Raw genomic sequence first — 26,967 nt, 5'->3', positions numbered from 1 at the left:
CCAAAACCTTTCGATTCCATTAAATTATTACATATTTCCTTTGATTTCATGATATATCCGATTCGCAATTTTAATTATAGTAGCGGTAAAGTTCAAATATTTTATCTGTCATTGACAATTGACAATTTTTTGGCTTCTTCTTCAAGAATGATTATGATTGGTGTATTTTAAATTACACATTCAACATATATATATCTATGAATTTCAAATTGTTTCTGCTCTTTTCAGTTTCATCACGTTTTGAATTTCGTATTTCGAATTCCCACAAAAATTTATGGATTGGTACCTCTCAATTTTATAATTGCATTTATTCCACCTACCTTAAGTAGGTAAATTTGTTTGTAGAAGGTACCAGTTTATAACGTCACGTGATAAGTAACTTGCTTCCTATTGGTTGATTTGGTGTTGATTTTCGGGTTATAACGACTGTCTCGGTCTACCGCCTCAGCTGTTCTTTCCCGCATTTCTGAGAGAGTACTTCAGATTGTAGGTCGTTTTTCTTGAATTAAAATATTCGGTAAGTACTCAGTTTTCGAGTGTTTGCTGAGGGAGTTGGATCGGTTGGAATTAATCAGGCAACATGGACACAATTCGCAATGAAAATAAGGAAAACAGTTTGCCTGAACTGCATAAGCATACTGCCATGGCCGTTCATCAGAAAAGAACTGCTTTCGGTCAAAGGAATAACGTGATAAACAACGTCAATGTGAAGGGAAAACAAGTGAGTAAAACTATTAAATCTTTGTTTCTGTGAAACTTACCTTTGATTTTTCAGCCGTTGGGTTTAACTGGTTCAAATAACGCCATCTTGAAAAACATTGGAAATCATTCTAAAGTTTTGGAAAACAACAGTAAAAATCGCGATAACCAGGTCCTGAAAATTGAAAATGATTTCAAGGAGAACCGCAAAAACCTCGTTAACCCCATCATACCATGTGCCCAGTTTGAAGCTTTCAAAGTCTATGAGGATCAAGGTTATGAAGATCATTTGGCTGTTATTGAACAGAAACATAAAAGCAGGCACTCTGGCTTAGCTCAGGCATACAAAGGTGCTGCAGATGACAAAATTTTTTCAAAAATTGAATTGGTTGAGTTGGAGAGGAAACAGCGTCTTGAAGATGAGGCTAAGGAATCGCTTGATGTGTCTATGTCCAGCGCAGTCAAAATGGAGCAGTCCTTCGACAGGAGTATGGAGGTAGCAGGAGATGTTCTTCTTCGAGGAAACAAGAGTTCCAAGGATATTTTCTTCGAGATGGAGGAGTATCGAACTGATATTTACAGATATCTACGAGAACATGAGGTTTGTATTTTTGTATAATTTTGTACCATAGTAAATACTAGTAGTAATACATTCATGATGTTACTGCAATACTGCTAACATATGAATTAGCTATTTATGGTAGGGATGAATTATGCAAACTGTTGAGCAAACTCACTTGTGAAATTCAGCTGTTCAAGATTTAACTATCAAAAATGTAATCATTTTTACATGATCTACATGAAGTCTACAATGCATCTATCCCCAAATAAACATTTTTTAAATTCTTAGAAATCTCCTATCTAAATGCGAAAAGTATGACATCATCATAATGGTCACTTCTATATTGAAGCGAAAATTCTTTCTACTGCTGATAAATAATCTGACGTCTCTGTGACCACAAAGCTATCATTTTTGAATATACATGAGCGAGTCTTGGACCTAGAGTTTTATTTACAACAATAAGTAATTTATTCAAATTGAAAACGATGTATTTTCAGGAGAGATTAGTTTTTTGTGAAAAAACTTTTTGGCTTTTTACTTACCCATCATTAAACAAAAAATGGAATCTTCCATGGAAAGAAAGAAAGAAAATAATTGCGATAAAAACCCTTTATACAGAAAGGTAGAACATACACAGAAGTTTTTCAAATATAACCTGGAAGAAAAAATTTTATCATAACTAATACTTTCACATGAACATTGAACTACAGGAAAGAAAAAAGTCATTTCCAAACATATAGTACTTCATAGAAAGGTTAAATTATATGAAAATCACTTTTATTGGGATTGAAACAGATATCATTCATAGGAAAGCTACACACTGTAATATATAAAAGAGTATTGATGTTACTTGCAATAGCATACGAAACTAAAAAATGAAAATAAATATAGTTTAAAAAAGTAAAAAAACACGTATTTAAAGAACATCGAACTAAAATGTTAAAAATATATTTTTTTAAATGAGTTCAAAACAATAAAGAACGTAAAAATACTAGTATTGTGAAAAAAGCTTTTTGTTAAAAATTAATTGAGCTGAAAATGTTTGCATTCATCTATTAACTGGTGATATATTTTCGAGATACTTTTTTTTATCTTATGTGCTAAGCTACAGCCAAAGTTGAGTAAGAGGAGTAATTTGTGGATAGTGTTTTGAAAAACAAACTTGTAAAGTAAAAAAATGAGAGGATGAGAGCAGGCAGACAAATTTTTATTGAATTTTCAATATTTTCAATGAATCATTATTGATTTTCAGCTACGACATAGACCAAAACCTGGCTACATGAAGAAACAACCAGATGTCACCTCAAGCATGAGGACCATTTTGGTGGATTGGTTAGTCGAAGTTGCCGAAGAATACAAATTCCACACAGAAACATTATTTCTTGCTGTTAATTATATTGATCGTTTCCTGAGCTACATGTCTGTGGTGAGGGCAAAGTTGCAATTGGTGGGAACTGCTGCAATGTTTCTAGCTGCGTGAGTAATTTTCAAATATTTAATTGACATATTATAATACTCTATTATATTATCATACATATCTGTTGAGTCAGTCACCATCTATTTTTTGGGATCTTGATTATTTTTTTAAAATAATAATAATATTTATTTCAGATAGGCATCCTAATATACAAAAACATTTTAAAATTGGATAGACAAAGTCACAGTCCAATTTCATAACACTAAAATATGTATGCTCGAATTATCCAAGCATTCAATAAATGGAAAAAATAACAATGTAAATTACGAATATTAGATATATTTGTTAATTTAATATCAACTTTAATGTAGATGTTGTATTTTCAAATGACTAGTAAGTCCTTTTTTTAATGTCATAATAGATTCACTTTTTGGGAAAGAAAGTTTTTGGCTTTCTACTACTCCATCTGATACAAAAAAAAAGGGATGAGAGAATTTTCCAAAGAAAGGAAGGAAGTAATCAATTTAAAACTCTATACATGAATGTGTAGATCATGCAAAGAAGTAACTTTCAGACACAAACTGAAAGAAAGTCCTCCTGAAACAGCTACTTTCATATAAACATTGAATTACACGAAAGAAAATAATTCTTTCGAAACAAATACTTCTATATGAACACTGAATTATACAGAAGATACTTTTCTCCACTCAGTTTGTATTTCAAACATTTGTTGTGGAATAAGAATCAGATATCATTCACATTAGTTCTACTTTGAATGAATGGTAATAAATTGTACTCACATGGAACACTGTCACCCTCACTATTATACACCGATGTTTCGCCTTAAGACACTTGCCCTAAGGCTCTTCAGTACCAAATTGGATAACATTATAGAAAATACACACACTTCATTCATGAATTACGATTTTGAATGTCACGGAATAAGCTTGATCTGCTTATGTCATCGATGACATCGTAATGATATTCATTCACCTATTTGATTTAATCCCAGCCAAGAGGAATCTTATTTGAATTTAAGGGGTTATATTTTTAGGAGTAATTAATTTTTTGGGAAAGAAAGTTTTTGGCTTTCTACTACTCCATCTGATACAAAAAAAAGGGATGAGAGAATCTTCCAAAGAAAGGAAGGAAATAATCAATTTGAAACTCTATACATGAATGTGTAGATCATGCAAAGAAGTAACTTTCAGACACAAACTGAAAGAAAGTCCTCCTGAAACAGCTACTTTCATATAAACATTGAATTACACGAAAGAAAATAATTCTTTCGAAACAAATACTTCTATATGAACACTGAATTATACAGAAGATACTTTTCTCTACTCAGTTTGTATTTCAAACATTTGTTGTGGAATAAGAATCAGATATCATTCACATTAGTTCTACTTTGAATGAATGGTAATAAATTGTACTCACATGGAATTAATCACTCCTAAAAATATAACCCCTTTAATTCAAATAAGATTCACTTTGTTTTATCTCAAGTGGGAGGTTATTGTAACCCAATAAATCTTTATGGAATAAGGAGTTCATGGATTGTGTAAAGTTCCAATGTGGTACATATAAATTAGAATTATGAATTTGGTGATGGAAAACAATAAATTGGTCAAAATATGGGGGTGGATTACCGGACAATATTTTGAAGATGAATACCATGGTAAAATAGAACAGAAAGCCAATCCAGAACTTCCAACATTGTTGTAGTTGGCGTATATCTGTTACATCTTAAAATTAGGCGCATGCCTCTATTCTGTAGTTTTTGCAGTGTAGACTAAAAATTTGCATCAAGTTGTGATAGTAAAGTAGCACAGTAATCGAAATGTGGTTGAATGATTGATTTGAAAACTGTAATGGAAGTCTGAAACGGTAAGCAATTGTTTACACGGCCAAAGAAAAATGGTTTTTTAGCAATATTATTGCGGATATAATTGAAATGTTTTTTCATATTCAGTGTTGGATCCGTGATGAACCCCAAATATTTGAATTCCTCGACAATTTCAATTTTTGATTGTAAATATTTATACTTATAGATGTTTTGTCAATTGAATTATGTTTATGTTTTGTTGTAATTATCATTGCTTTCGTTTTATTGACATCGAGCTTGAATTTATTAATGTTAAGGAATTCAGATATTCTGATCATAATATCATTAATTTTATTGATAGCTGTTTGTAATTCAGGTTCACTCACTGCAATCAGAGTATCATCTGCAAATAGGTTGATGAATTCACGTCCATTAATAAAGTTGATATCATTAATGTAAAGAACAAACAGAAGCGGGCCCAAGATACTACCTTGAGGTACACTATTATTGACACATGAGTGTTTAGATCAAAAACCGGATTGGTTCATCATAATCAGTTTATTACTTTCAATGTAATCAATCTATTGTTCATATACCGATGTCTCAATGATTTTTTCAATGGGAGATAAAGTATTTATATGACGAAAGTGGATGGCTTCATTAGTATTTTTGATTTTTGGTTAACAATGTGAATATTTCTTTCAAATTTCACTGGAAGAGTGTTGTTTAAAAAAAGTTTCTCAAGATAATAATTGAATATATTCATGTAAAATGGTTTTGTATATGTTTCAATGTGTTTTTGGCTTTTCATGCTTGACATCAGTGATTTTAACACAAAATATACAGCCATATGGCAAGAACTCCTGATGCATTATGCAAAGGTAATCTAAGAAAACAGTGTACAAAACCTTGATGTGCTTTTTTTGTCTTGGCTCTCCTGGACTTTTCCATTGGGACGATTGGACTTTGGTTTGGATGTCATAACCATATACCCATGATTCGGTCACCAGTTATGACCCTTTTAAGCAAAAAATGATCGCAGTTGATGTCATTTAACAAAAGAATGTTAACAAATAACTTTTAATAATTCATAAAAATCAGATTCGTCTAAATGATAGTACAGTCTGCATTATTAAACAAGAGTCATTATTTGTAATTTTTACAATTCTGAAGACCTAGGCAAATTTCAGCCTCCGTTATATGAGTATCTTCATTTTTTTATAGATAAAATTATTAAGTACGATAAGTTCTGATAAATAGTAATTTCTTTTTCTCCATTACTGTCTGCATCGTTTTGGTGATTTTTAATAATTTTGTATCAAATAATTTTTCAGCAAATATGAGGAAATCTACCCACCAGATGTTAGTGAATTTGTGTACATAACAGATGATACTTACAACAAAAGACAGGTGATCCGTATGGAACATTTGATCCTGAAAGTATTGGGATTTGATCTTTCTGTTCCGACGCCTCTTAGCTTCATCACTGCAACTTGTGTCACCAACAGATTGAGTGAAAAAACTATGTATCTCTCCATGGTAAGTATTCTGTTATTCAAAATATAATATAATTGTGTTTTATTGATCTACGTAATCCAGTATTTGAAGAACTCCAATGAAATATTTTGTTATAATGTAGGTGCTGTGCCATATTTTTGAACCATTCTTCAAAGCATTTGATAACTATTTTATACTTTTTGAGTTTATTGGGCAGCCGGGGACTTTGTTTCATGACATGTAGTGATCAGTTAGTTGTAATTTACATCCGTATTCATAGACTGCAGCACAAAATTTTAAATTGGATATTACCCGTGCATTAAATTTTATTTAATTGTGATAATTTTTTCCAGTATCTGAGTGAACTAGCTCTCCTCAACGGAGACATCTGCCTGGACTTTTTACCTTCAGTGATAGCAGCTTCCGCCATTGCTATTGCCAGACACACCTTAAAGGAGAAAGAATTATGGAGCGACAAACTGTGCGAGTCCACAGGTTACAATCTTGGCGAGCTTCAGCCCTGTATCGAATTTTTGACAAGCATGTTTGCCGGTGCCTCCACTAATCCACAACACGCCATTCAAGACAAATACAAGTCGCAAAAGTTCATGCATGTATCTACATTGAAACCAAACGAATCTCCAATTTTTGGACAATAATTTCGTATGTTTTAGAAACACTTTACCTGAAGACTGTTCCCAGTAACTTGGTACCTTTTTAATGTGCCTTGATTTTTACTATTTTTAGAATCTCTTTTGAACATATTCGTTAGGTGCACATATTTCAAGAACTCTTTTCAGTCTAGGATCCGTGAACTGCCAGACTTAATTCAGTTTTTTATAAAGCCAATATTTTGTTTCAAGGTATTCCAATAATCTTATGTTTTAGTTTGATCGAAAGTTCTGTTCAAAATCCGTGTTTATTATCGAGTAACTTGTCAATGAGATAATGTTCGAATGATTTTTCCTAACTCGAGTTTCATGGGGTATATATCAAGCTCTTGATAAATTAATTATATGACGAATGCTTGGTACAAGGAGGTTTGATAAAAAGTTTTTTCAAGTGTCTTGAATACATCAGAATTTTTTATCTATTTTAAGAGTATTCAGAAGAAACATTTTATGAAGAGGCAATTATTTTTTGCCTTGAGTTTATTTTAGTGGTTTTTTAAGACACACTCTCCATTGTTTTTGTTTGACTATCTTATATGATTCTTTATAACATTTTCTCTTCAAGTTTTTTATTGATGATCTTTCATTTAAATTATTCAGTAAGAATAGAGCTTTATTGTTTGACTTTTTTAAACATCACTTTCCATAGTTTTAGTTGATTATCTGATACAATGATTGTTTTTAATAACATTTTCTCTTCAACTTTTTTATTGATAATCTTTCCTGTGAACTATTCAGTAAGATTTGTGCTTTATTGTTTGACTTTTTCATTTAACAAATGCCTATTGACATTTTTATTCATCAATTTTTTTCACGTTCTGTATTTCTTGAGGTATTCCTAATTTCATTGAAGCACGCTTATTTTCTCGATTGAAAACACCCACAGTTTTTTGCTATTTGAAGGAGTACAAATTTGGATATTTCCTCAATGGCTGGTCACATTTTCCAGGACTCTAAGATGAAATCTGAACTTCAAAAATGACTTACCAAGAATTCACTAACATCGTTAATTCTTGATAGTTTACTTCACTTTAGAAATATAAAATATGTTGTTCAGAATATTATTCTGACTATATAATATTATGTACGAGGACACAATTTGCATTTTTTAAATTTTTTCTACACTATGGTATATATATATACAAATTCATTACAAGTACATTATTTAATTTTATTCAATTTTAGTACTTGAGTAGAGTCTTGAAAAGTTTAGATCTCAGCAAAAATACAAATCTATAATGTGACACACTGTATATCAAAACTATTGTCAACGGAAACTTGTCAGGTTATTGACAAGTTACTCGATAATAAACAAGGATTTTGAACAGGATTTTCAACCAAACTAAAACAGAAGATTATTGGAATACCTTGAATGTCCAACTAGAGTGCCGTTGGAAAATTGCAGTTGTCCGGGGTTCTGGCATTTGAGTCCATGACTTCTGACAGTTGAGAACATACATTTACTTTAATATTTTTGCCATTTTATTGTATCTTGGAGGAAACATTTGCCATTTTATCGGAATAGACCAAACCGCATATTTCTTGGACAAACGAGAATAATGCAATTTTTTTGTACAGTTTATAATTTATTTTTTAGGTTAGTGTTAAGTATTTTAGCATCGAGGTACTACAGTAGACTCCTTATTTTGCCATACACCAGACCAATACTTTTCCTTACTTTTTTACTTTTGATACCAAAATGTAATTTCTACTTTAAATATTATTCAGCATGAATTTGTTTCAATTTTTTCCCTCTCCTGACCTTCATTTGATGAGATTTACCAGTGCTCAAGGGGTAGGAGCAGGATAATGTACGTATTTTACCAAATCAATGGTCATTAAAAAAAATATGTTGATTTTTTATTGAATAAATTCTTTATAAAAAAAAACCTTAGTATCTTCATTCTTTTCCCTTTTTAGACTCTCTCAACTTACTTAATACAAATTAATACTATGACCATACATGGCTCGAACAGTGACTTTAGTTTTGTGAATCCTTTAAAACGAAGTGACTCACCAATTTATTAATATTATTTGATCAGACTAGAGAATAGTTGATTGCATTTGAAAATGGTCTTACATGCACTTGTCTGCTTGACCACGTTTTGAAAACTGCTTGGAATTACAAATGAACATTTATTTTCTTCATAACACAAAATTTAAAATGTCGAATTTTTAGAACTGCCAAAAAGCATATCCTTATCAGAATCTAGTAGACAAATCTGTTTAGAATCTTTACAACGACTATAACTGAAGTCAATTATATTATTTTTAATAATTATGATTCTAGTTGGGTTTTTATGAATGTTCATAAGTGTTGCTAGCGTTTGGGGAGTTATTCATAATGATGATGATAATATTAGTAAGACAGATTACTTTTCCAAAAACGAAAATTATTCGTCCCATTTTCCATGCAGCGTATGGCTAAGAAATATCTCGGTGGTAATTAGTCTCCGAATTTATAAAATTTGTATGAGAACTTTTGTCAAATTACACCCTCACAGTTGGGTTATTATTTTCACACGCACCACCTACAACTGAAAGCATCGGGTTTAATATCCGTTGATTACCTGAAGAATTTAAAAAAATTATTAGATTTACTGGACGAGTGAGTAGTAAAATGAAATTCCGTCATACATTTGAATCAATATTCAATCCATTTCATAGATTTCTTGTAAGAACTGAAAATACCGATAAAATTTCACATAGACATCATCAACAGCTAAGCCATCGACAGAAACACACGAGGAAGTTGCTACATCTCAAATAATGTGTGCTTAGCTTAGAGTTTTAGTTCAATTTCTGACTAATCTGTGCTTTGGCAATGACAAATACCGTCAAAATGATTAGAATAATCGAGTCATGAAAAAGTAATAGATTGTTTCTGCTTAACAACGTAATAATAATATTAAATAGTAATAGATTCATTACGATGTAATGACACTGGCAACCATGCCTAAGGATGGTAGAATTAGAAATTTGCACATTCGCAAAGTTCTGTGACAAATGAGAAGAAGAAAATGACAAGTGAGCAGTATTGTCATTGTCTAATTTGGTTAGGTTTGAACTCTAAATAAATAGAATTTGTATGGGATCCTTTGAAAAATTTATTATATTTTGAAATATGAAAAGTGTCTTTATGGTGGCTGAGAAGCCGTCTTTGGCAGCTTCTTTAGCCAACATTCTCAGTAATGGGAATAATACAAGTAAAAAGGGTAATTTATATAAAATTTATAAGAAAACTGTTTATTGTATAATACACAATAATTGTTTTAGGTTTCAATGGAGCCTGTTCTATTCACGAATGGAACGGCACCTTTTTAGGTGCTCCGGCTCGATTTAAAATGACTTCTGTTTGTGGACACGTTTTTGGTGTAGATTTCATTAGTAAATACAATAATTGGGACAGGGTTGATCCTGTTGAACTCTTTTCATGCCCTATTGAGAAAAAAGAAGCAATGCCAAAGTTGAAAATGCCTTCATTTCTAGCACAAGAGGCCAAAGGTGCTGAAAATCTTGTGTTATGGCTTGACTGCGATAAAGAAGGCGAAAATATTTGTTTTGAAGTAATGAGTGCAGTCGCGAGTAGTGTATTGGGAAGTGTATATTCCGATAAGGTGACTTATCGTGCTAAATTTTCCGCTATAACGGAGAAGGATATAAAAGCTGCATTCAATTCATTGGGTTTGTGGTTATTTACTTATGGATTATGTGTACTTTTATTTTCAGTTTTATGTACATTATCATTTTCTATTTTCTTAAAACTTGAGTTCAATTAAGTTGTATAGTAGATTGGTATATAAACTATTTTATGAATAAAAAAAATGAATATTCTGAATGAAAATTTCAAACATTCTCTTCTCCCAGAGTACCAGATGTAAGTGTTACCTTGGTTAGATTTACTCCAGAGGTTTTAGTTTTACCTATTATCAAAAAATCTATGAACAGCAATTTCTATTACATCCAGAAGCTTTCCAAAATAATTTGTTTGAGTTATCAACTTCTGAGAGGAAAAATTGTTTTGAGATTTGGTTGAACGCATGCATAAGTGTAATAATCCTAAAGGTGAATATTTTGGAAAACAATGAAACAAATTGCTCCAGCAATTATTGTTTCGCACAAAACTATTGTAATTTTTGTTTCAAGGTCACCCAAATGAGAATGAAGCTAAAAGCGTTGACGCTCGACAGGAACTAGATCTCCGAATAGGATGTGCTTTTACAAGATTTCAAACTAGGTTTTTTCAAGGGCGTTATGGAGATCTTGACTCATCACTCATATCTTATGGACCGTGTCAAACTCCAACCCTTGGTTTTTGTGTTCAGAGACATGATGCCATACAAACATTCAAGCCAGAAACGTATTGGTGTGTTCAGGTCACTGTTAAAACTACCGACAATCAGGATGTAACATTAGATTGGCAGAGGGTTAGAAGTTTTGACAAAGAAGTAGCTAATTTGTTTTTGCAGCTTGTCAAGGATCAAAAACAGGCAAAGTAAGTTTTTACTGTTCAATTAAGTACTGTAGAGGTGTATGTGTAAAAAGAATTATATTTGAATTAACAGTGAAAGAAATTAATAATTTACTAAAAAAAAAAAAACTGATGTGAAGCATAGAGATAACACTAAACCATTATTTTCAAAACAACATGTTTTGAAACTACTTAGATATTCAATGAGCTTGTAAGAATAACAGTAATGTGTCTTTCAAATTGTGAAAAATATTGTTGATAAAGAGCTTTCATTGTTATTTTTCAGTTTTAAGTTTTCATTCCTTTTAATAATCTTTATTTGAAATAGAAAAATCCTAATTCACATACATTTCTAATATTTTTGTTACAAATTTGTTACATATTGGAATTATTTAAAAAATATATGACAAACATCATCAGGTGAATACATTCTAAAGTTGATCTATAAGATAGGCATGATAATATCTCAAGAAATAAAATTGTATTTACAGGTAACAAACATATAATACATATTGAAAAAAAGAGAAATGAAACTTTTTATGTTTTTTACCACTTTTATTCGTAACTAACGTTACTGCAGTTTCATCCTATACGGACATTTTTAAACTTATACAATATATAACAACAAACTTATATATTGATGGATGTAGCCGTTACTACGTGGTAGGAAATCATAATGAAGAAAAGAGAAATGAAACTTTCTATGTTTTTTACCACTTTTATTTGTAACTAAGGTTACTGCAGTTTCGTCCTATACGGACATTTTCAAATGTATAAGTTGGTTGTTATATATAGTATAAGTTTGAAAATATCCCTATAGGACGAAACTGCAGTAACGTTAGTTACAAATAAAAGTGGTAAAAAACATAGAAAGTTTCATTTCTCTTTTCTTCATTATGATTTCCATAATGTAGTAACGGCTACATCCATCATTTTATCATAATACATATCATACTTGTACATTGAAAACAAATTTCTTCAGTCCGTTTTTGAACATGTTCAGAGATGGGCTATTTTTAATTACATTCGGTAATTTGTTGAACCGATCAAAACCCTTGAAAAACAAAGAATTCCTGGTGTTTTTGTTTTTTGTTCAGTTTATAAATAAATTATTATTATTTCGAGTGAAGTGGTGGTGAATATCATGATGAAAGAAAATGTACTGTTCTGAATAAGATGATCCTTGATTGTTCAATATTTTGTATACAAAAATCATTGTGAAATTTAATAGTCTTTGGGAAATGGATTGCCAATTTAAAGCATTAAGCATGATAGTAATAGGGGTATCTCTACGGCACTTCAAAATGATCCTCATACCACAATTCCGAAGTTTTTGGAGTTGAGACAATTTATTCTGATTGAATAGATATATAATAGAGGAACAGTAGTCAAAGTATAGGTATTAAGTACGACGTTAGAGCCAAAAACGTTTTTTCTCAAAAATGATTCTGCTGAAAAATAGGTACTTTTCATAATTTAAAATAATCTATCAGAATTCTTCTACCGGAGAGTATTATATTTTCAAGTCAATCTTTGATTTTTCATATCATATCACTCTTCCAGTTTCACTTGACTCTTTAAAGAATCTTGCAACTTTTAAATAGGGAAGAATTGAACATTAAAAAAAATGGCGGTTAAGTGTGCCTTAACCATATATGTGTATAATTCCATCCTTGTCAAGGGGAGTGCTAAACTTCTCTCCTTTCATACAACACAAGTAACATACGCTCCTTATTTTATTTATACTCAAATTCACTAAACATGTAGTGGTAACATGTAATAATTTATTCTCCTCTAGTAGTGGCTCTATTTACCTATCAAGAAAAAATCAGTGGCTGTAATCCCGGCGTAGTAATTAAAATTGAACTATTTTGATATCACTATTTTCTTCAAATTTTTTGTAACTATAACTAGATTATTTTATATTCAGGAGAAATGTATTAAAAATAAGCTCTTTTTTCGATCTTTCATCAAATTAAGCTGCACATAGATTATTTGAATTTACCTGTAGAGACTTGAGCAGATGTGATTATATTGTTACGTTTTTCCCGCGGGTTTACCAATAATTGACTACACTGAACAATAATCAAACTGAACTTTATTTCACTATTAACAAAACACTTTAACTAAAACTTCAACTATTATTCAAATGTCTATCGCTATATAAGATCGATTTGCACCGCACTGTCCGCGAAACTCGATAGGCGAGTGGATCGTGTTTATATTTGGCAATTGAAGGCCGTAGAAAATTCCTCGGAATTCCATGGAAGTCGATGGCATTATTCTCGCCACATCTAGAACGGCAGCGAACATCGAACATTTGCGAAAAGGTGGTAGGACTGGGCGCGCTCTTAGCCACGTCACAATTGGTTCATACCAGTGGCGGTCGGCGTTATTTTCTTTAGGGCATGATTTACAACAATATATAACAACGTTATATATTCCGTTCCATAGAAATATATACGAGGAAGGAAGAATTTCAGAAATTACAAATAAACATGACCCTAAACGAACTTCTCGCTAGTGTTGAAACCAGCTCCCATGATATTTGGAAGAGGAAAAATCTTAACCTCACTTTCTATAATGTAATTTGGAAATTCCGACTTCAAACTGAAAATTTAAACTTTTAATAAAGAAAACCTCTGAATTCTCCATATCCCAGTCTAACCTCAGAACTCAACCTGATCTTATTCACCTGATTTAAAGAGAGAATTAAAAAAGAAAATCCATTAAGATAAATGATGAAAAAAAGTAAGAGAAAAAAAAAGAGTTGAAACCTTTTTTGACCAACCAGTATTTATATTAGTCGATACTAATGGCCACATGATTTTTCTACTCCTGGGAGTTCACGGACAAAACCACAACAAAACAGCAACTGTCTCGATTTCAACAAAACATAATCTTGAGTTAAAAAACTAATAAATAGAGTTTATTCTATGATTTTCACTATAAGGGTTTTACAAAAACCGCGACACGTGTTTTTGTAAAACCCTTATAGTGAAAATCATAGAATAAACTCTATTTATTAGTTTTTTAAATATGGATTTTCATCAAGTATCGGCCAGTTAAAAAACTAATAAACATAGTTTATTCTATGCTATTGTATAGCGAAACACGTGTCGCGGTTTTTGTAAAACCCTTATAGTGAAAATCATAGAATAAACTCTATTTATTAGTTTTTTAAATATGGATTTTCATCAGGTATCGGCCAGTTCTATTCAATTATAACCTTGAGTTGTCAAAATAAGAAAAATTTTGAAAACTTTGTGTTGCAGTCGACTGTTTTTGTCAACAAGGAGATGTCCCGTCGACAGGTGGAAAGATCAAGGTTTTGGTATTTTGTCTGTCTTTTTGTAAACAGAGTTCGTTATGTAGAAACGGTAGGCAACAACAAGCAACTATTCAGTTCACTATTTAGCTTTGGTGTGTGAATTCATGTGTCATTGATACTTTATTTGAAGTGTTAATCTGTGGTGGGTATAAATTTCGATGATCTCGGTTCTCCATTCATTCCTATGTCATCATTTATCAGATCTGCCATAATTTTATCTTTTCCAGAATCTATTTGTCTTCTTAACAAAAATCTCATCCAGTATCTTGTTTTTTTTTTTCGCTTTCACCTCTTTCACTCATAAGATTCAATTAAAAAAACCGCAAGCTATTATAAAAATATCGTCTAGAGAAGGCAGGATGAAAACTTTATGCAGTGGGAACGACAGAAAACATTTCACAACAAAATACGTGACTCAGACTAGTTTTTGCCTGTTTAGTGAAGATCAAGTTTGGAGTTTGTTACCGAAATCGAGGAGGACTAGAAGTTTGTCCTTTCCGCATCTGTATAAAGTTTTCCATTACAATTTTTATTTTTTTCAAAAAGTCTCCAAAAAATTCAATGAACCACCAAATATGTTCCTTTAACCTAATTATATTGGATATTCTTCCAAATTTTACATATTATTGTAATATAATGTTTAGTTCAAATCAAACCAAAGTTAGGTACTCCACGTTTTATTTTATTTTCAGAGTAGTGAGTGTGATTTCCAAAGAAAAATCCAAACCTCGACCTTCAGCTCTGAATACGGTTGAACTTATGAGAGTAGCAAGTTCTGGTTTGGGAATGGGTCCCCATCATGCTATGCAAATCGCGGAAAAGTTGTACATTCAAGGATACATCAGTTATCCTCGTACAGAAACTACTAGGTATCCTGAAAATTTCGATTTGATGTAAGAGTGTGACTCAAGAAAATTTCAGAATGTTTCCTCTCAATACTTTTTTTAGTGGTGTATTGAGACAACAGCAAAATAGTTCCGATTGGGGAGATGAAGTGAGGCAGATTTTAAATAATGGTGTAAACCGACCAAAAAGCGGACATGATGCAGGTAATGTTCTTAGTCACCTTTATTCTTTCATGGGTCTGTCTAGGCCAGGGGTCTCCAAACTTTGAAGCCTTTGGGCCATAATGATTTTTTTAGTTTGTTCCAAGGTCCAATGTCTTCCCTTAACTATATTTCTAGACTAGGATAGTCGCAAAGTGCGTGACCTAAGTAAACTTACGTTTTTTTGCATTTCAAATATTATTGTGTATTGTGACACTTAACGACATCTAGTGGCGGGTAGTGGTACTATGTATTATCTTTTTCAGCTACCCGCTAGGTGGCATTAGGCGTAATTAAATATTTGGAATTACCGCGTTGGTTCGAGAAAGTTCTGGTTCTAGCTAGTTAGTGTATTCCGATCACCTCGAGATGGCAGTAATAATTGCATATAAAAAGGCTAGCGGCGCAACTGCGAGTTAGTCTGCGTAGGAAAGGCGTAGGAAGCGAAACTGTCTATTGTGAAATAAAGTAACACCCGTCAATAAAAGTATTTTGATTTGACTTATTCTTTTTATGTGTGATTTGTTAGTATGGAAAAGAAGCGAAAAATCGACAGTGAATGCAGAACGTTCCAAGAAAAATGGAACTTTCAGTATTTTGTGATTGAGTTCAGTAATAAGGCGCCATGTTTAATTTGTAATAAAACCATAGCTGTTCTCAAAGATTATAACATTAAACGACACTATGAATCGAAACATCTTCAAAGTTACTCCAAGTATACAGGAAGTTTGCGGAAGGAAAAATTTGAAGCTTTGAAACGCGGACTCAAATCGCAGCAATCTTTGTTTACCAAAGCGAATACTGAACAAGAGTCTGCAACTCGCGCCAGCTTTCGTGTGGCTCTTGAAATTGGAAAACGTGGCAAACCATTCACCGATGGACAAATGATAAAAGAATGCTTGATTGCAGTAGCCGAAGAAATATGCCCCGAAAAGGTAAATTTATTTAAAAGTGCCAGTTTGTCAGTAAACACTGTGGCTCGGAGGGTGCAAGACATCGCAGAAAATATATCATCTCAACTGTCTGACAAAAATGGACATCATGAGTGGTTTTCTCTAGCATTGGATGAGTCAACGGATGTGACAGATACTGCTCAGGTGTTGATTTTTATTCGCGGAGTAGATAAAAGCTATGAAGTGTATGAAGAACTTCTTGATATTGATAGTATTCACGGCACGACAACTGGGGCAGATATTTTTAAGGGAGTTGAAAATGCCATTAACAAAAAGAACCTTCGATGGAGAAAATTTGAAATCTATAACAACTGATGGAGACAAAAATATGTTGGGTAAAAATAATGGAGTGGTTGCACTTGTGTCAAAGGCTGTAGAAAATGATGGTGGTTCAAAACCATTAGTCTTACATTGTACCATTCATCAACAGTCCTTGTGCGGAAAATGTTTGGATATGTCTGAAGTTCTAAAACTAGTCATATCAGTTGTTAACTTCATCAGATCCACTGGGCTGAATCACCGACAATTCCGCGAGTTTATTCAACAGATTGGAGAAAATGATTTACAATATCATACTGCCGTACGCTGGCTTAGTTGCGGAAAAGTCCTTAAGCGCTTTTTTGAACTTCGTTCAGAGCTCGAAATTTTTTTAAATGAGAAGCAGCGCCTTTTTGCCGATTTAGAAAATAGTGAATGGATGTGGAAGTTAGCCTTCTATGTCGATTTGACGAATCATATGGACGAACTGAATTTGAGATTGCAAGGAGAAAATCAGCTTCTCCCTGATTTGTACACCAATATCAAATCCTTTAGGCAGAAAATAATACTATTTCAATCGCAATTACGTAAAAAATGTTTCACACATTTTGAAACATGTGAAATATTCAGCCACATTACAGAGACTGAATTTCCCGTCAATTTTGCAATCGAAACTTTGAGTGCTTTGAAGATAAATTTTCATACTCGTTTTTCAGATTTTGATGTCATTGCGAATGAAATTAAGCTTTTTCAAAATCCTTTTGATTCTGATATTGAAACCCTGGCTCCGGAAGTCCAAATGGAAATTATTGATTTACGGTGCAGTGATATGCTTAAGAACAAATATCAAAATTCATCTTTGTTGGAATTTTATAAGAGTCTTCCACTGGAACAATTTGATAATTTGCATACATTTGCTCGTGGGTTGTTTTCTGTTTTTGGTACTACTTACTTGTGTGAGAAAACGTTTTCCAAGATGAAGTACACAAAGAATGTCTACAAATCTCAATTAACCGATGAGCATTTCAAATCTCTTTTGATAATTGGTACAAGTAAAATTGATCCACAACTACAAAGTATTGTCGGTGGAAAATCACAATTACATAAATCTCATTAGTGTTTTTGTTTTACTGTGATTCATTTCAATTATTTGTTGGTTATTCAACTTTCAACATTTAGGTAATCATTGGCTGTCGCGGGCCAGATTGATGACAGTAAATCATTGGCTGTCGCGGGCCGGATTGATGACACTGGCGAGAGACCCCTGGTCTAGGCAACGATTTAAATAAAACTAAAAAAGCAGTTTTATTTAGAATTTGGAAAATTTTCTTTGAAATATTGAAATTATGTACATTGTGTTACTCGCTTTTTGAGTTGGAAGGACGGAATCCCGACCCTGCGGTTCGGAAGATTGAAGAGTACACAAGATGGAACCCATGATCAAGTCGTCGAAATAACATGACTTTCGTATACAACGCGGCAACAGGCTTTCGACGCCCGCCATCTGGCTGTTAAACAGTTTGAATGTAATGGTTTGGCATACAAATACAGTTAAACATTTGCAAACTTGTCTTTTGTTATTATCTATCTCATTTCTTGACATTTGTCGAACGTCCTTATCTTCATCAGAGACCAGTAAAAGTTTAACAGTGATAAAATGTGATACACACTCAATATCAGTATTCAGCATTGGTCTATGTCAAATTGTGAACTGAAGTAATTGATAGAACCTAAAATAATAACTTTTTAATCAAACGTTTGCATACAAAATCCAGCACAGATTTTCTTTCTGAAATCTCAATAATATTTACATCTATTAGTTTTGAGTTAGCATCATTTTCATAGTCAATAAATGTTCTACACTAATTTTTGTCATCTTTCCTTCGGGCCCTTCTATTCGGTTTTATCTACTATCCCAATTTCATCAACTTTTTGCATAATTTAGAAAGTCCTGGCCATATCTGAGAGTAAATTTTATGGTTCGCCTATACCATCCTCAGGCATTGCTTCCTTATACGTAAGATCATCAACATCGGGCGGTCGAGGTCTCAATAATTTTCTCACGTTCTTTCCGAGTCAGAGGTATTTTTGGATCATTACTCCCCCCTCATACTTGCACGAATCAACTGTTTAAACGTGCATTAAAAAAATTTCAACAGGAATTTTGCTTAAACCAAAATTTCATATGTTGCGTTTTCAAAACATGATATTTTGAAGCCACCAAGAAATTTTTCTATAACAGATGTATTTATTATTTCTGATTTATTTTTATATAAAATGTATTTTAAAGAAAAATTGTTTCATACATAATAATTATGAACCATATTTTATAAAGAAGACTATTTAGAATTGTGATTTGGTAAATTTTAAATTTATTTGAAATTGAGTGTGCTAATAGTACAAAAAAAATCACATTTTTCAAACATATAGTAGTGTTATTCTAATGAAATTCTGTAAGAAAAATCATTTGTAGATATGAAATAACATTCCTATTTCGACGTTGGGTTAACACAAATGTAGGAACAAATGGGTTAACGATTATCACTCGTTTCTACTCCATACGATATTCATCTGCTTTACTATTCAAGGTGACCATCCTCCTATCACTCCTATGAAAGCAGCTTCACGAAACGAGCTCGATGGTGATTCATGGAAACTATATGACTACATAACGAGACATTTCATTGGGACTTTGGCCAAAGACTGTAAATATCTCACCACCACAGCCACAATCATAATCAACGATGAGGTTTTTACGGTATCTGGTAAAACTCTTTTAGATCCAGGCTTCACAACTATTATGACTTGGCAGGTAAATAAACTTGAACACTAGCGAGTGGTTAACTTGTGGTATGGCAAATATTCAGATGAAAATTCACCATATAAAGCTAAATATTCTGAATGTACTTATTTGAAAATACACGAAATACCAAATGACATATGTTTGTCATACGTTTCATATTCAATTCAGTCACCACATGTATTTTCTAGTATTTACATAACTACATATTACTGTGTTGTCCTGATACATTTATATCTTGTATATTATAGGCTTTCGGGAAAAACGAAATCGTCCCTAATCTCCATGAAAATGAAACTGTTCCTATAAAGGAAGCAAAACTTTCCGAACACCAGACATCTCCTCCTGATTACCTAACGGAAGCTGAACTTATTACTTTAATGGAAAAACACGGGATTGGAACCGATGCTTCTATACCGGTTCATATCAATAACATCTGCCAAAGAAATTATGTTACAGTAACACCTGGAAGAAAACTTAAACCAACAACGCTTGGCATTGTCTTAGTACATGGATATCAGAAGGTATGTTAACTATAATGGTCATTCTTTGAAGATTTTTGCAGTATCAGTCAAAGTCAAAATATGCTTTATTGTCTGAAGATTCATATCTTATTGATAAAGCTTGGTTAAAATAATTAAAAAAAAACAAATTAACAAAATTAAACATATTAGCTATCGCTACTTAGTCAGATAAAACTATACACTATGCTTTTTACCACTTTTATTTGTCACTAACGTTACTGCAGTTTTATCCTATAAGGATATTTTTAAATTTATACATTAAATGTTTAATGTGGAACTCTGTCTGTAAAATACAGATATACATCTACGCCCATTCAGGTTCCATCAGGGGTACCGCAGGGATCCCATACGGACCCACTGCTGTTCAACTTGTTTGTATCGGACATAGAGTTTGTTTTCAAATATTCAGAATTTCTTATGTTTGCTGATGATCTCAAACTTTATCGAGCAATTACTTGCCAGGAAGATGCTGAATTAGTTCAAAAAGATCTCAAAGCCTTTTCCATGTGGTGTAGAAATAATTTGTTAGAGGTAAACATTGATGTGTCAAATCATTACGTTCGCTAAAATTAGAAGTCCAATATTCTTTGAGTATACATTGAATAATATAGCTCTTAAAAGAGAAACATTTATTCGCGATCTGGGAGTTAAATTGATAGCGAAATTAATTTTAATCTTCAAGTATCAGAAATTGTGGCAAAAATTCTCAAAATGCTGGGTTTTGTGTTGAGAATTTGTACTGATTTTTCAATTAAAACAAAAACGATTTTATATTGTGCTTTCGTAAGTTCCATTCTTGAATATCGTTCAGTTATATGGGACCCATACTATAATGTAAATACTTACTTGCAAAACATTCCCGCCTATACCAAGCGCTTGAATTTTAGATATAAGTAGGCCGTGGTTGACTCTATCAAAGGCTTTGGAAAAGTCAGTATAGACTGAGTCAACTTGTAGCCTCCTCTCGAGATTTTCAGTTAAGTAGTTTGTTTAAAGAGCAAGGTTGGTACAAGTGGATTTACCTTTTGAGAAACCGTGTTGTTGGGAACTGAGTAAAGACTTACAGTCCCAGGAAAGTTTTCTTTTAAGCATAGAATCAAACATCTTAGCCATCTCTGACTGATTGCAAACTGCTCTATAATTCCTAATATTTTTCCTCCTAGTTTATGTATTGGTTTCAGTAAGATATGTTTCCAATAATCTAGAAAGGTGCCTAGAGAAAAAATTTGATTGAAGATGTTTCGTAATGGGATTGCTAAAGTGTATAGACATTTGCGTATAAAAAATAAAGGTATCCCATCAGGTCCCATTGTGAGCTTACGTGAAACGGAGAGAATGTAATCTATTATATCCGTAGCAGTAATACTGTAATTGTTGATATAGACTTTATTTTCAAAATTATATTCAGGGGTGAAATTCACTGTCTGGTTATTATATACAGTTGAAAAATAAGAGGTAAACAAATTGACAATTTCAGAAGTATTATTACAGACTTCATTTTCATAAAACATGGCTGAAGGTAACCTATAATCCTTCCTTTTACTCTGAATATAACCCCAAAAGGCCTTTGGATTATCAGAAATACTATCTTCAATTTTATTAATATAATTTTCATAGCAATGATCTCGAATAGCTTTACAACTGTCCCTTAATTTACAGAAATCATAATAGGAATTATTGTTTCCTGTTTCCTTATATTTTTTATGAGTCTTTTTTTGTCGTAAATCATTTTTCTGAGGTTAGAACTGAACCAAGAGGAAAAGGTAGAAGTTTTGAATTTTTTCAAAGGAATAAATAGATGGTTTGCCTGATAAATAATGTCATAAAAACAATTGATGTTATTATCAACATCTGAGTTACGGAAAATATGTTCCCATTTAACGTCGGCTAAAAAGTCATTTATCCCAATATAATTTCCATTTGTGAAATCAAAAAAGTATTCCTCATATTCAGATTCTTTTGGAATAGAAATATTCAAGGAAAATTCAATGGCGGTGTGCCGAACACTATTTTTGAAGATTAGTATGGGTAGATTGTCATATCTAGATTTTTTAGATAGATGAGGAGTTGGTATTGCCAACAATGAGATCAGCTGTAGAAGAACAACTGAATCTGATAGCTGCTGGAAAGGCAAATTTTCACGATGTTCTCAAACACACCGTGGAGATTTTCAAATTGAAGTTTCAATATTTTGTGAAAAATATTGATGGTATGGACCAACTGTTCGAAGTATCATTTTCACCTTTAAGTGCAACTGGAAGGGCACATTCAAGGTAACAATTGTCTAGCAATTTTTTATATCTACAGATAACCTTGTTGAAGGTATTCTCTGGGTTTTTCTACTGTGATTGGCCATTTTATATGCCTGATGTTTTGTCTACATCTACGGTAAATGCACTGACTAGTATGAGCACCGCCCCTGTTGCATCAACTACTTTAATAATATATACCGCAGTTGTAGATGAAACATCTGGCATAAAAATCTTTAGACCACGGTTAACAGATTATGAGAATATCTATAGTAGTTATTAACTTTTGAGTATTAATTATTCAGTGCTTTCGAGTCGTTTAAAGTTGTGATATCAAATCGTAGATGTGGCAAATGCCGAAGATACATGAAATATATTCAAGCTAAACCTGCCAGACTGCATTGCCCACATTGTGATGAAACATTCAATGTACCGCAGAATGGAATAATAAAAATATTTAGGGAGTTGAAATGTCCATTGGATGATTTTGAGTTACTTTCCTGGACAATGGGAAATAAAGGCAAAAGCTTCGTCTTTTGCCCATATTGCTATAATAACCCTCCATTCAAGTAAGTATGATTGTATCACACCAATAATTTTATATTGGCTTCAGAGCTATGTTGAACCGTACTCGGTAGTTTAATTTCCAAAACAGTCAAGTCTGGAATCTCACAAGGATCTCACTCTGGGCCTTTCTCTTCAATTTATTTATCAATGACATAGAGTTCATCTTAAACAATCCTTCTTTCTTATTATTTGCAGACAACCTGAAGATATGTTAAACAATTTCTAATGCTTGAGCTGAAAATCTCGTTTCCATATGATTTATTTTGTTATTTATTTGATTTGATCTATGACTGTGTCATGTTATATGATATATTTTATTAATATTTAAAAAAAATAACATATAACTTGTTTTGATATATCTATGACAGTAAGTAAACAAACCTACAATAGGAAAGAATACAACACATTATACTTATAAGTTAATATTTGGGGTTTTTCACATCAAGCTTCCATAAGAAGTTTGAAATTAAGTAGGAGAGTTTTCAGTCTTAGATATCCAATATACAGAATAACCAGTAGAAACATGTTTTAAATTTGGGTTATTTTTAATGAAATGACATATATTGCTTCCCATATTTAGATGTTTCCAGAAAAGTACTTTAGAAAAATATAGTATTATATGGGTATATATCGAGCGGTTCAGAAGTAATGTCAAAAATAAAATCAAAAAGTTGATTTATTCAACCGTTCCTAATTTCAATAAAGAGTCTTGTTTTGTTCTGAAGATAAATGTAGTTTTTTTATCAATGAAAAACCCTTTCAAAAATATTGGGCTGTATAGGTACATACGTAGAGGTTTGAAAGTTATGAATATTTTCAAAATTGATCTTCTCAAATAAAATCTTCGAAAACAGAATTTTAGACTGAAATTAGTTCCAGACGAATTCAAATTTTTCAGGTTATCAACCTTTTCAGGAGTATGAAAAAAAGTAATTTTTGCAATAATAGTTTGTTCAAGAGACTCAATTTCGATAACGTAAAAACTATTATAGAATTCAAAAATATGGAAAGCAATTATATGTCATTCCTTAAAAAAAAACCTAACTTCGATAGGGCACACTCATACTGTGTACCCTGTATATTGGAAAGTATTTCAAAAAAATCCTTATCCAAAATGTTGGTATCAAAAACTTTTATATGAAACATTTTTTGGTGACTTCTTCACTCCTTTATCATAAAGTTCTAATGAAAGCTTGATGAATTTTTCAATAAATTTGACGCGTGAGTAGGACATTCTAAACAACCTTCAGTTTCAATCAAAAGGTTTTTGCTTTGAATTAATCGTCAAAATGACCCTCTTGATGAATATCATTTCAGTGAATTAGCTGCTAGCTCCAGCTTTTTCTACATCCAAATTCATTTGAGAACTGCATATATTTGTTTTTTATTATGATTCTTCAATATTTTTCAGAGATATGAAAAAAGGCAGTGGTTGCAATTCATGCTCCCATCCTACTTGCCTTTATAGTTTGAATTCCAATGGAATTTGTAATTGTGCTGAGTGTGAATTCGGAATACTGGTTTTGGACCCATCTTCAGGGCCTAAATGGAAATTGGGATGCAATAGGTAAATATATCCAATCAATATTTGAAAAAAAAATTACGGGGTAACCTATTGTGTGAAATACTTATTCAATTTTCAAGTGATTGTCAGACCTCTCGGTTTTTTCATGAGTGGAAGAATCAGTTGTTTGTAAGACGTTATGCCGTATTAGTGTATTGACAGTTTTGTATATTTTAGAACATATAGCCACATATAGAAAAATATACTCAATAATTTACAAATCTGTAGCTGAATCACTTTTTCGTTATGGTATTCTGGTGTGGGTAGCAATGTATATGAGTTCCTTGGAAAAACTGAACGTAATACAGAACTATATTCTGAAAATAATATTGAAGAAAAAAATATCATGTCACACTAATCTTATATAATCAGAAGATTTTAGTAATATTCAAACATTATACTTTCATAGGTAATGTATGTATGCATTCAAATACAAAACATTTCATAATTATGTTCTCACAGTTTATATTATTAGAAGTTCAATAAACGAATTGCTACCCGCTCCAAAATTCAATAAAAATATTTGTCATCGCTTATTAACTACCTAAAATTTTTAAAATTCTACCCCTAAGGATAAAACTTATTAAAAATCATAAAACTTTCTCTATAGAATCAAAAAAAATATTATCTTCGAAAATTACTTTGAAATTTATCAAAATATTAGAACACCGATAGATACACTACTGCAACTAAATTGTTTTCTTACTCTCTGTACACAACTGTAATTTTATATTAATTAGTATTACTCTGTAGCATAACACAAGTGCCGAGTCACTTAGATGCTATTTTATACACAATCTTTACTTTATGTACTGCAATTACTGCAAATATCAAGATAATTCATTAACATGTGATGTTGTTAAACATTTTGTTATAATTGCTGTAATGTAAAATGATTCTTGTGGCACAATATATTGATTTCAAGTTTCTTTCAGTTTATTCCGCAAATGTGAAGATACTTTATGAAAATCTATGTCAGGTTACAATAATTTTGTTTCATTTTTTCCACAAATTACTTTATTCTTTACTTGTACCTGTGTATTTCTTACCCACCATTTCATTTCATAATCTTGATATTATTTTCATTTTTCAACTAACTCATCTGAATATCTCGCTTGGGTATATTAAAGTCTTTATTCATTCAACTCCTCGTAGATTTCAAATTTGCTAACATGTTTTAGGCATTAGGAGTCCAAATCACTGATATTCAATCAATTTTGCCTTAATACTGATACTCATAGCTTATATTACATTTTGTTTTCAAATCATATGATAGAACTGGCAGATACTTGATGAAAACCCATTATACTGTATTCAAAAAATACACTTCAGTGTGAGATTTCCACTTAAGAGTTTACAAAACCGCGATACGTGTTTAACTATACTATATACACATTGAAGTGAGCTTTTTTGAATAAGTTTTTTTTTTTAAATCATTCACGTTGCCTGAAAATGTTGAGAGAGTTATAAGTTTGTCTGCCTTCACAAAAGATTAGTGTGCGTTTCAGATCTGCATTACTTTGGATAGCAAACATACACTAAATCATTGAATTTGAGAATTTTTTGAGCCATTGTGACTATCGAGATTTTATTTTTAGGTGTGACACCATAATCAACTTATTTGATGATGCTCAAAAAATAACGGTCCTCGAAGATAACTGCGAATGTGGCTCGCAACTGGTTACTGTAGAATACAAACAAGAAAAATCCAAACTTCCCAAAGGGGCAACTGAAGCTAAAGGTTGTGTCTTCTGTTATCCTGATTTTTCAAGATTAGTAGACAGACCTAAGGTGGCTGTTAATACTCGCCCACGAACTTTTAGAGGGGGGAAGGTCACTGCTGGTAGGGGTAGAGGAAGAGCAGGCAGGGGAAAGCAGCCCAAAGATAAAATGGCGCAGCTGGCAGCGTATTTTGTGTAAAAAAATACTACAAAGTGATTTTGTTTGTCGACATATTATGATTGAGATCTATTTGCCGATTTCAATGGAGGTTTATTAAAATAACTTCTAAGATAGAATTTTTTTTCAGTACTAATATTTTAAAATTGGAATATTTTGGAATTTTATTTCTATAATTTATTTTTGTATTTATGATGACTCTTAATTTTTATTCTAACATTTGATTCTTTGAAAATGTTAATTTTTGTTGATATTAAAATAAAAAGTTTAGAAATCCATGTTGTTCAGTCATATTCTATAGGTTTTTCCCATATGACTCAAATTGGTACCATTTTCATCAAAGTGATTATCTTTGCTTTAAGGATTATGCGATATGACTAAGTCCGTTGTTGGAAAGGACAGTGGAGCAATAATTTTCGACAAATCTCAACAGTGGGTAAACATACTGGTGATAATTATTCAAGAAAATAGATAAAAAAATTCAATTCAATATCATTATTAACAGCAAATTTAGTTGTGCTGAACTCCTAGAAAAAATTCATCTAAATGTTCAAAACCGCTCAACTCGACAGGAACAAACATTTTATGTACCATTTCATCGTTTGAATCACACATTCAATTGCTGCATTACAAG

The 26,967-nt window shown here is 32.0% G+C and overlaps 2 protein-coding genes and 1 non-coding gene across 3 annotated transcripts; 2 read left to right on the top strand and 1 right to left on the bottom strand.

Annotated features, from left to right (window-relative positions):
* The first annotated feature begins 421 nt into the window (after positions 1-421).
* On the top strand, positions 422-8,401 carry CycA (Cyclin A). The gene is made up of 5 exons (XM_023172389.2): positions 422-721; positions 776-1,300; positions 2,514-2,737; positions 5,838-6,042; positions 6,354-8,401. Exons 1-5 carry the CDS (start codon positions 581-583, stop codon positions 6,657-6,659), a joined length of 1,401 nt encoding a protein of 466 aa, XP_023028157.1. The 5' UTR covers positions 422-580; the 3' UTR covers positions 6,660-8,401.
* Positions 8,402-9,702: 1,301 nt separating this feature from the next.
* Top3beta (DNA topoisomerase 3-beta) lies at positions 9,703-26,611 on the top strand. Its single transcript, XM_023174047.2, has 11 exons — positions 9,703-9,886; positions 9,948-10,355; positions 10,818-11,166; positions 15,166-15,366; positions 15,422-15,522; positions 19,319-19,542; positions 19,782-20,054; positions 22,110-22,327; positions 22,648-22,872; positions 24,282-24,437; positions 26,033-26,611. The coding sequence occupies exons 1-11, from the start codon at positions 9,796-9,798 to the stop codon at positions 26,352-26,354; spliced, it is 2,568 nt and encodes an 855-aa protein (XP_023029815.2). The 5' UTR covers positions 9,703-9,795; the 3' UTR covers positions 26,355-26,611.
* LOC111517928 (U6atac minor spliceosomal RNA) lies at positions 12,765-12,857 on the bottom strand. The gene has a single exon (XR_002723888.1). It is a non-coding gene; the product is annotated as a U6atac minor spliceosomal RNA (small nuclear RNA).
* Positions 26,612-26,967: the final 356 nt, after the last annotated feature.

This window comes from Leptinotarsa decemlineata, unplaced genomic scaffold, assembly GCF_025532065.1.
Source record: "Leptinotarsa decemlineata unplaced genomic scaffold, Ldec_3_MD MMD2_tig00026336_RagTag_RagTag, whole genome shotgun sequence".
Taxonomy (NCBI): Eukaryota; Metazoa; Arthropoda; class Insecta; order Coleoptera; family Chrysomelidae; genus Leptinotarsa; species Leptinotarsa decemlineata.
Note: the sequence above shows the minus strand (reverse complement) of the source record. Positions and strands in the feature narration are given on the sequence as shown.

Coding starts and splice junctions, on each gene's coding strand:
- CycA (XM_023172389.2), top strand. CDS start 581: ATGGACACAATTCGCAATGAAAATAAGGAAAACAGTTTGCCTGAACTG. Junction 2,738..5,837: donor GCTGCAATGTTTCTAGCTGC/GTGAGTAATTTT, acceptor ATAATTTTTCAG/CAAATATGAGGAAATCTACC. Junction 6,043..6,353: donor AAACTATGTATCTCTCCATG/GTAAGTATTCTG, acceptor AATTTTTTCCAG/TATCTGAGTGAACTAGCTCT.
- Top3beta (XM_023174047.2), top strand. CDS start 9,796: ATGAAAAGTGTCTTTATGGTGGCTGAGAAGCCGTCTTTGGCAGCTTCT. Junction 9,887..9,947: donor GAATAATACAAGTAAAAAGG/GTAATTTATATA, acceptor TAATTGTTTTAG/GTTTCAATGGAGCCTGTTCT. Junction 22,328..22,647: donor ACTGGAAGGGCACATTCAAG/GTAACAATTGTC, acceptor ATCAAATCGTAG/ATGTGGCAAATGCCGAAGAT.